The sequence below is a fragment of the Grammomys surdaster genome, unplaced genomic scaffold (genome assembly GCF_004785775.1).
Source record: "Grammomys surdaster isolate TR1022 unplaced genomic scaffold, NIH_TR_1.0 126013, whole genome shotgun sequence".
In the NCBI taxonomy this organism is placed as follows: domain Eukaryota; kingdom Metazoa; phylum Chordata; class Mammalia; order Rodentia; family Muridae; genus Grammomys; species Grammomys surdaster.
This window is the reverse complement of record NW_021620828.1, coordinates 750527-760734: the sequence shown is the minus strand read 5'-3', so window position 1 is coordinate 760734 and position 10208 is coordinate 750527. Positions and strand designations below refer to the sequence as shown.

At 52.4% G+C, this 10208-nt stretch overlaps 1 protein-coding gene across 2 annotated transcripts; it reads right to left on the bottom strand.

The window, feature by feature from the left end:
- Positions 1-4991: 4991 nt before the first annotated feature.
- Positions 4992-9768, bottom strand: Mlf2 (myeloid leukemia factor 2). Of its 2 annotated transcripts, none has more exons than XM_028754467.1 (9): positions 9570-9768; positions 8985-9062; positions 8625-8751; positions 8346-8381; positions 7108-7161; positions 6686-6814; positions 6356-6515; positions 5681-5893; positions 4992-5517 (listed from the first exon to the last, which is right to left on the bottom strand). In XM_028754467.1, the coding sequence occupies exons 2-8, from the start codon at positions 9032-9034 to the stop codon at positions 5706-5708; spliced, it is 744 nt and encodes a 247-aa protein (XP_028610300.1). In that variant the 5' UTR covers positions 9035-9062; positions 9570-9768; the 3' UTR covers positions 4992-5517; positions 5681-5705. The 2 variants fall into 2 exon arrangements, with proteins under 2 accessions (XP_028610300.1, XP_028610302.1); XM_028754469.1 differs by lacking the exon at positions 9570-9768 and adding an exon at positions 9455-9480.
- Between the last annotated feature and the right edge of the window lie 440 nt (positions 9769-10208).

Here is a 10208-nt window from a genome sequence, read left to right as displayed (position 1 = left end):
TTTCCTTTCTTTCTTCTTCCTTCCTTCCTTCCTTCCTTCCTTCCTTCCTTCCTTCCTTCCTTCCTTCCTTTCTTTCTTTCTTTCTTTCTTTCTTTCTTTCTTTCTTTTTTAGATCCTATTTCAGCCTGGCAGTGGTGGCGCACGCTTTTAATCCCAGCACTTGGGAGGCAGAGGCAGGCCTGAGTTCGAGGCCAGCCTGGTCTTCAGAGTGAGTTCCAGGACAGCCAGGGCTATACAGAGAAACCCTGTTTCAGAAAAAAAAAAAAAAAAAAAAAAAGAGAGATCCTATTTCAAAACAAAACATTTTGTTTGAGAGAGAGACAGAGAGAGAGAGAGAGAGAGAGAGACAGAGACAAAGAGACAGAGAGAGACAGAGACAGAGAGAGAGAGAGAGAGACAGACAGAGAAACACAGAGACACACAGAGAGAATATAGAGGCCAGAAAGGAATGTTGGTCCCCTGGAGCTGGAGTTATAAACAGTCAGTGGTGTGCTGACATATGAACTTATGAACTTTGGTCCTCTTTTTTTTGTTTGTTTTTGTTTTTTGAGAACTTTGGTCCTCTGAAGAGCCTCGAGTCCTCTTAACTCCTGAGAGATTTCTCCAGCCCCTAGGCCTTGAGCTTTTGATTTTTCTGCTTCTACCTGCTGAGTAGCTGGGATTGCAGTCTTTCAATTCTGAAATTGATACATACGTATATCATAAATGAAGTTCCCTCTCTACAGGAAATCACGTTTTCCTGTCCTAGTACATTCTCTGTGAATTGGCATTTGTCCCTATTACAAATTCAGGATCGGAATTAGGGCAGAGGCAGGGCAAGGAGCTCCAATCACTCTGAAACCCCTCTCTCAGGGGCATGCACAGGGCCTTAGGCAGACCAGGAGCAGCAGCCTCAGCACGGCAGATCCTACAATGTATCCTTCCCTCAGGCAGGGCCAGCTCGGTGTCCAACACCGGTTCTACCTAAGGATGAAACACTACGTGGAAAACCAGCCACTCGAGGCCTCTCCTCCAGCCCTAGCTGGGGGTGTGTTACTCTGACCTCCCAGGGCTTTCTTTTTCCCCCTGTCCCACACTGTGTCCCACAAGGGCTGGGGACAGATCTTAGTGGGAAGGTGCTTCTCCAATGTCACAATCATGTACACACAAAGGCTGGGGATGGTACCACATCTATAATCTCAGCACTTCATCAATACCTCAGCCAGAGGTAGCAGTGAAGTGGCAAGTTCAAGGCTAGCCTTAGCTACATAGCAATCCCTTATCTAAAACACAACAACAACACAACTTAACTCCCCACTAACAGAACAAAACAGCTCAAAACCAAAAAAGCTTCTTTGCTCTTGCACCTAGCTTAACGGGACCAGCCTGAGAGAAGGGGTCCCTGACCCTTGCTGCTCCTTCACCCCTGGACCTTGGGAGCAGAACTTGTCCTGAAGTACAGACTTAAGTAAACATAAAATATATGAACTGATGCTGGCCTGCAGTGGTACACAACTCTAATCCCAGCACTCAGGAGGCAGAGACAAATGGATCTCTGTGAGTTCTAGGCCAGCCTGGTCTACATAATGGATTCTAGGACAACCAGGGCTATGTAAAGAGATCTTGGCTCAAAAAAAAACCCAAAAATTAGATGGATGGATGGATGGATAGATAGATAGATAGATAGATAGAATCTAACTAACAGAACAGGCTGCTACTGGGTTTATTTCAGTTTAATGTAGTTTCTTTTGAGACATTATATAGCCTGGGCTAGCATCCAACTACTGAAGTACGTAGCCCATTCTGGTCTTGAATTCAGTTCTTCTTCCTCAGCCTCCTGAGTGAAGGTATTGACTGGGATTATAGGTGTGTGTCACCATGTCCAGCATTGCTGGGATCTAATTGCAGGTTACTTCCTGGTTCTCCAGGTAATGTCATCTATAGGACTCGGACACAGAGTAGGGGAAGACAGAGGAGTACTGAATCTGGGGCCATTGCAACAGGAGGGAAATCCAAACTGCAGCAGAGCAGACAAGACGCTTGTTGCCCTTGCACGGAGGGCTGAGACGGGGGTGGGGAATGGGGGGTGGAGAGGTGCAAAGGATGATGGTTAGGGGCCAAGTCCAGGCCAAGAGGATGGTTTCCACTTCATACCTGAAGCATTTTAGGAGCTCTGAGGAGAGAGGGGCTGAAGGAGCACCGCAGAGTAATAGAAACAGAAGAACACTGGTTTGTATTTATTATGTCAAATTCTGAGGTGTGACTCCATGAATCCACGCCTCCAGTGTCTAGAAATGCCCACAAGATACAGGGAACTAACTCTGAAAGATGAAGAACCCTCTTAGAGTCTCAGCTCCTAAGCAGTGGAGTTAGGCTGGGGCTTGCTGACTTCTGAGTGTGCGCCTCTGCATTGCTTGGCTTGGTCTCACGCCCGGGACCCGCCTCTTCTGACCTATACTTTTCTGGGGTGGGGCCAGACCTGAGCATGTCTATCTAGTCTGGGGCTGAGGGGGAAGCTATTACAGAGGGAGAGGCTCAGCCCAGACGGAGAGCTGACCAAAGCAAAACACCAGCATTCCTAAGGAGAGTAACTTTATTTTTTTCAGTTTTTTGAGAAGGGGGTCTCTTAGCCAGAGACCCCTTGATCCCAGTAGTGGGGAAGCAGAAGCAGGTAGATCTCTGAGTTTAACATCAGCCTGGTCTACAGAGGGACTTCCAGCACAACTGGGGCTACACAAGAAACTGCATGGAAAAACACAAAGAAAAAGAAAGTGTAAATGTGTTTGAGAGGGAGAGAAGAAGAGGGGAGGGGATGAAGGAGGGGCAGAGGAAGAAGGGGAGGGAGGGAGAGAGAGAGAGAGAGACAGACAGACAGACAGACAGACAGACAGACAGACTAACTCTCTTCTCTCTTCACAGTTCTATCTTGGAACTCATTCTGTAGATCAGGCTGGCCTCGAACTCACACCCGACTGCCTCTGCCTCACCAGTGCTGAGATCAAAGGCATGTGCCACCACTTTATATTTGCTTCCTAGCTCTCCCTCTCTGTGATCTCAGAGGTGAAGTGCTGGGGGTACCCTGAATGGCTAGTTCTTCTGTAATGCTGGCACCGTGTGTCCTCCATGTCCCTGCTAAGCACTGCAGTCACATGGGCTGGGCTGAAGCAAGGTGATCATGACCAACCCTGGAGCAGAGACCAGTGGAGTATTCGATCAAGTATTTGATTGTAAGGACTGAGGCTGTAGTTCAATGGTAGGACACTTGCCTAGCATACGTGAGGAAGCCCCAGGTCCCATCCCCAGCACTGCACAGACAAAACCATTCATCTATATGCCTGAAAACCGGGATCCAAACTGTGAAGCCCTGGCTGTGACAGTGATGGCAGGGCCCTTGCCCTGCTCTAGGCCATCCATAGCTACACTTGAGAGCTAGTTCAAGCCTGGGGTCCTACCACCTGGGAGAACCCACGCTGCAAAACAGACTCTGAAGAATGACACTGGAATGTGGGGACCAGCACTGGAATGCACAGGGACGCCTGGCATGAGTTACACCCTAAGATTGCTTGCAGTTGGAATGTAACTATATAATTGAGGCCCAGGTAAGGGAGAAGACCAAGTTATAGGAAGACTGGCCAGGAGACCATGTACTCTGGTCTTCTTCAACCCTAGCTCCCCCCTCAGGAGACTGATGAGAGCAACTTGTACGCACAGGAAGTATGTGCCTCAGTCACCCCATGTCAGAGGTTATACTTAACTGACTGGGGATGTTTGAGTTTCAATGTACCAGTAAAACCCAGGCAACGGTGCTGCCCCTAGGCTAAGAAGTCAGGGCCTGATGTCACACAAAACCTTCGGGATCCTTTTCCTTTTTCTGGAGGTGGAGGGGTGGGGGGTGGGGGGAACAAGATTCTCACTATGTAGCCCTGGCTGGCCTCAACTATGGAAACCCACCTGTTTCTGCTTCCAGATGCTGGGATTAAAGATACTCACCATCACCATGCCTGGCCTTATATTTTGACTTTTATCAGCAGCAAAACAGCTGAACCTGAAGTGCTTCACCATGGTGGTTGGTCCATGCCTACCTATAATCCCAGGAGGAGGGTCAGGAACTCAGGGCTGCTCTTAGCTACAGTGTGAGACCTGTCTGCAGAAGGAGAAAAAAAAAAAAAACTGGCTCCATGGCAGAGTGCTTGCCCAGCATGCTGGAGGGACAGAGTGACCCATTTGGCTGCAAAGCAAGAGTTGAACATGCTGAGAAATGTGAGCTCTTCCTGTCCTCTAGACTGCTCGGGTTCCAGCTAGCTTTCTCCACAGCTCTCCTTCCCTTGGCTCAAATTCTCACCAACTGGGGGTTGAGTTTGAGAAATCCTTTCCTCTTGAAGACTTGTGTAAAGTTACCTGTGCATGTCTGCCCAGCCCTGGAAAACAACTCTGCTGAAGGGAAGGGACAGTCAATTCCATAGGCTACACCCTTACCCTAATAGGACCCTGGAGTGAGATTACAGTTAAACACCAGGGAGAGAGCAGCCGTGTCAGTTGCTTTCTTCCACCGTAGCCCATCCCTGCTGGGCTGTAACAGCTCGTCCTTCCTAAGGAGTTCCCACAGGAGTCTGAATGAGAATGGCCGCACAGACTCATGGATTTCAGTGTTTGGTTCCCAGCTGTAGTGGACTATTAAGGAAGGACTAAGGTGTGTCACTGGGTTTGAAGTTCCAAAAAGCCAAGCCATCCCAAGTCTCTCTCCATCCTGCTTGTGGGTCAGATGTAGGCTGATTGTTCCCGTATCATGCCTGCCTCCTACTCTGTTCCCCGACATGATGGCCTTGGACCTACCCTCTGCAACAAGCGATCCCAACCAAATGCTTTCTTTTATATGCTGCCTTGGTCATGGTGTTTCATCTCAGCAAAAGAAGCCTTAACTAAGACAGCTGGGTCACATGTGGAGCCGAGAGGTAAGGTAGGTAGGACGTGGCAGGGTTGACCTGAGGCAAAGATGAAAAGTTCAGCCAGAATCTTTTTTTTCCATTCTCCTTTATTCCATAAACACCTAGTTACAAGTTGCACAAATCATTTCTTTTTATAAAGGCAGAGAAGGGTATAGGAAAGTGTTCTTGTGATGGGTGGGGGAAGGGACAGAGAACTGGGAACTAGTCCACTCTCTCCACAGCCCGTATAGGACCATGGGATCTGCAGTGGTGCTCTGAGGAAGAGGTGGGCAAGGGTCCAGGGGAGCTGAGGGACGGAGACTCCTAAACCCAGAGCTTGCCCCCAAACTCGTCAATGCGTGGCAGGGGCTCGGGAAGATGAGGCGGCTTGGAGACAGAGCAGCAACATGAACTCAAGTTAGTGGATCCAGGATGGGTGGGGACACACGGTGAGGGTGAAGATGGAAATGTAGGTGAGGGGGCGGTAGAAGGCTCTCCCTGAGACCCCAGGGAGAGGTGGGGCCAGCTTGCCTGTTAATTTAATATTAAATTGGGATGGAGGTTGGAGAGGACAGTCATTTCAAGGATGGTCTCTCAGCCTCTCAGCCTGCACCTGAAGAAGAAAAGATGAGCCTGTCAGAGAAAGGACACAGAAGCCTGGAGCCTAGGGGCATCTTCCAGCCACTCAGAGGGAGCCAGTCTCACTTCCCATGACACCGGTCTGCTGCCCGGCCTTCTCTGTCTGCCATATTCCCATTCCTCCCCCAGGCACTTACATGAGAGGCTGAGAGCCTGGGGCCTTCACCAGTCATAGCGACGGGACTGCCGGGATGGGGAGTCCTCGGGTCCTTGGATAGCCAGGCGGGGAGGACCCTCGGCCCTTCGCCCCCCACCCACAGATGCCTCATGCCGTCGAAATTCCAGAGGACGTTGCTGTCTGTATCGGGATGTCTCCCTTCTCCATTCATCATCAAATGCTGCTGCCTCACCTAAAGAAGACAGAGAGCAAGCATGGAAGGTTGTGAGCCACAGCCTTCTGAGAGCAGAAACCAGGGGTACAGATTGAGACCATGCATGGGAGAAGGGGGTTGGGAGCCATTTTGGCTTCAACAGTTCCTGCATGTCACTGGCAAGCCTGAGGCTCAGCTACTGGAGAAGGAGGCCAGGAGTTACACACTGTGGGAAGTTAATAAAGCACTGATTTGAGAAAGACAAAGTAAGGAGTAGAAAAGAAAACCACTGATCCACAGGAGGGTACAACTGTCAGCACCTGACGTCAGTCAAGGTCTGTCCCCTCCCGGGAAACACCTGACTCAGCCCTGAGGCTGGCGACAGAGCCCAAGCACAGGCCTCACCCCAAGGCCCGAGATGCCCGAGGGATGGCAAAGAGCTATGCTCTAGTGCACAGGAGGCAGATTAGGGGCTGCTGCTGGGAAGGAAAGCTCACTCACTCTCATCCAGGTTGATGTAGTCCTGCCGCTCTTCCTGGTCCCCTGTGCGGTGGTTTCGGGAGCGCTGGAGGATGTGAGCCCTATCCCGAATGTGATGCCCAATGGACATCTGCTCTAGACCACTGTCTGAGTCCCGGACAGTCCTCCGTGTCTCCCGGATCTGGGGCAAGGTGGACAGGGACATTCAATTCTCCCCCCAAAGCAAGCCCTTGCTACATCACCCCAGGATGAATACACCACCCACAACTCAGTCCTGAAAAAAGATATCCCTGGTTCCTGTGGGTACCAATCAATCCTACCTCCTTGGAGATAGGGGAGTTCCTTACTCACCCCGCCTGGGGCAGAGCGCATCTCAGATGTCTCCTGGTAAACCTTGGGGGCACCGTCCCCAGTGTTGGAGTAGGAGATGACAGTGGAGGAAGAGAAGGTCTGGCAATTGCCTCCGGCGGCCATGTGCTCCTGAGGAGGGACTGAATGAGGAGGGCCTACTTTGCAGAAGGGAGCTCCCTTCAGCTGCCTGCTCTTACCACATCTTTCTTAAAATACGTAAGAAACACATCACAACCGCCCCAATTCCTCACGCCCAATACTAACACATGTAGTCACTCACAGGTATAAGAACAAACAGAGAACACTGGTGCTCTGGCTCAACTTAGTCTAACCCAGCCTCTTCACTAACACAGCTCTCCCCCTCCGGCCATGTTGGCTACCCCCGAGATCAGGGCTGGGGAAGAATATGGAGCAAGGCATACCATGTTTCCAATCATGTCGTTCATCATCCCAAACATGTCCATGAAGCCGCCGGACTGAGGAAAGATGAGAGTCAGGAAGACGGGTCAGTGGTTTAGGGCCCGCCACTCACCTGGGGACAGACCCCCTTTTCCTTCTTACATTTAGCCAGAACACTGAAGCTCCTCCCTGTAAACTGCTGGCCACCTCCTCGGCCTCTGTGACTGCTCTAATGCTTCTCCTGCCTGCCCTGTTTGCCTATCTTTAAGGAAGTGACCCAAAGGCAATAAATTAAAACCTCTGAACATGCTAAACGTTGGTGGTGCATGCCTTTAATCCAGCACTGGGAGGCAGAGGTAAGCAGAGCTTGAGGCCAGCCTGGTCTACAGAGTGAGTTCCAGGATAGCCAGGGTTATTATAATAGAGAAACCCATTTTTTTTTGTTTTTGTTTTTTGTTTTTTGAGACAAGGTTTCTCTGTGTAGCCCTGGCTGTCCTGGAACTCACTCTGTAGACCAGGCTGGCCTCAAACTCAGAAATCCACCTGTCTCTGCCTCCCAAGTGCTGGGATTAAAGGTGTGCGCCACCACTGCCCTGCAGAAACCCAGTTTCAAAAAAACAAAACAAAACAAAAAAAAAACCCCAAAAAAGTCCCTCTGAATATTTAGAGTTGTAAAAGTGTCCCAAACTCCCCCTCTTCAAAAGAACTGCTACACATTTTACTTTCCCCAGTGGTTAAGAACTTCCAGGTGTCAGCAGTATTTGAGCATTATATTATTATTTTTCTATGTATGAATGTGTTGTCTGCGTGTATGTCTGTTTACTACATTCATGCAATGCATGGTAGCGAACAGAAGAGGGCATCAGATGCCCTGAGACTAGAGATACAGACAGTTGTGAGCTCCCATGTGGGTGTGGGTGCTGGGAATTGAACCCTGGTCGTCTGGAAGAATGCCAGGTGCTCCTAACTCTAGAGCCATCTTTCCAGGCCTAGTTCCATGAGTTATATTCAATGGGCTCTGACCTACGTCGGCTATCCTATCCAAAGAGAAGGTTTTAGGACCACCCCTGACCTAATGTTGCCACCAAAGCGGCACATTTGGAAATAAAAACTGAGGAGTGGGGGGGGGGGGCGGGGGGGGGAGAGAGGGAGAGAGAGAGAGAGAGAAAGAGAGAAAGAGAGAGAGAGAGAGGAGAGAGGAGAGACACACACAGACACATAACACAGAGACAGAGATAGATACAGGAACAGAAGGACTCACCATTCCCAACATCCCGAAGGGAGAAACAGCCCCAGCCTACACGACGAGGAACAGAAGTTAGCAGAAGTCAGAACTATATCCTTCCACCTTACGATACCAAATTGAGGCCAGTGCCTCCATGTTCCCCCCATCCTTCTATCCACAGAAGCCCCTTTCCCAGACTCCTGGCCCGCTCCTCCACATCCCACACAGATCATGTCCCTTTAAAGCTAGTTGTAGGGCAAGATCTGCAGCATACTTAACTAATCACCCTGGGTCTCAGTATGTTCCAACTGTTACCTGCATCCTGCGGCTGGCAGGCCTGGTTGCTGGCACGTTACCATCTGTGATGCTCAGGAAGGGGCTATATCCAAAGCCACCTGACAACATGCGGCTCATATGCTGGCGGTGAATGGCGAAGGGGTCCCTGCATAGGGAGCATACACTATAGACGGCATAGCAAACTCCAGCCTTCTTCGCCCCCCACCCCCAAATAAGTCAGGGTACACAGTGGCACAGATGCCAACTTCCCTCCGAGAGCTGCAGCCGAGTATCCAGCTAATTCTAACTGGTTCCAGACACGGGAACCCAGAGGTCTGTCTCAACTGCTCAGACCTGAATCACAATGGGATGAGTGCACGAGGGGGAGGGAATTCTCACATCAGGAACATGGGATCCTCGGGCTCCACGTCCCTCATGAAGCGGAACATCCTGATCTCAGCTCCAGGGGGCTCCACACTGTGAAGATACGGAGGCTGAGTTTCCTGCAGGCGGCAGGGTATGCACACCAGCTCAGTGTAGCTACTCTTAAAGCTGTCTCTTGCACACACCATCACTGACCCCTCCAAACTCCAGGGAGACCCTTCTGCAGGTGGGCCATATAACCTTTTAGTCCTGAGAGCGAGTAGCTCTCCAAGCCGGTCACGGAATCTTCCCCAAGCCTCTTAGTGTTGCCCCTCCGCCCCCGCCCGCCATCCTCTTCCCCGAGCCACGGTCAGCTCCTCCTCCGACGCCAGCCTCGATGAGGATCTCCAACGGCGGCCCGCCACCCCATTAATGACCCCCAACTACTCCGCCGTCTGCTGGCACTGGCCGCTACCAGGCCTCCCCGCACAGGCCTCACTGCCCACCGAGCCGGTCCGCCGCTGCCCCAGCCCGTGCCTCCCGCCGGGCGAGCCGGAGAGGGAGGTCCACTCCCGGGCTCGCATCCCTGCAACCGTGCGGGCCGCGCCGCCCTGGCCTCACCGGTCCCCGACTCTGGCTCAGCGGCCCATCCGGCCGGCCTCTCCTCTGGGCGCTGCAGGAGCAGGGTCGCGGCTCGGGACGCAGGGATTGGTCCGCGCGGGACCTTCTCGCCTCCCGCACCGCCTCCTGCCTTCAGCTGCCACCTCCGTACCCCCGCCCTCAGCCCGAGGAGCCGAACCTCGGGCAGGCCCGAACGGAAGTGACGTCACGGCGGACAGCCCTGGGGGCGGGCCACGGGAGCTCCACCCACCGGTATGGGAGGGGGCGGCGCGCGCGCGGCGGAGCCCGGGAGGGTGGGTCCTCTGGGGCCGGTGGGAGGTCTCATATAGCTGGCTCGGGGATCTGGGGACAGGAAGAGGCTCCTGCAAAGGTGGGGGAGGGCGGAGCGGAATCGGGAGGGACCGGCCGAGCGCAGCGTGGGGGCAGGGTGTGCCGCACCTTCTTTGGCGGGGGAGGCAGGCTGTCTGGGGGCGACCGGTGGGGCGGATCCCTGCGGGGACCTTTAAACACACTGCAGGAGGGGCGCTTAACCAAGGGAGCACGGGGGCCTGTCCCTCTGGAGAGACGCTCCGGCGGGCGGGGTCCTCTGAGTGACGCAGGGGAGGAGGTGACAGTTTAGCTCAGGTCTAGTTCAGCCTT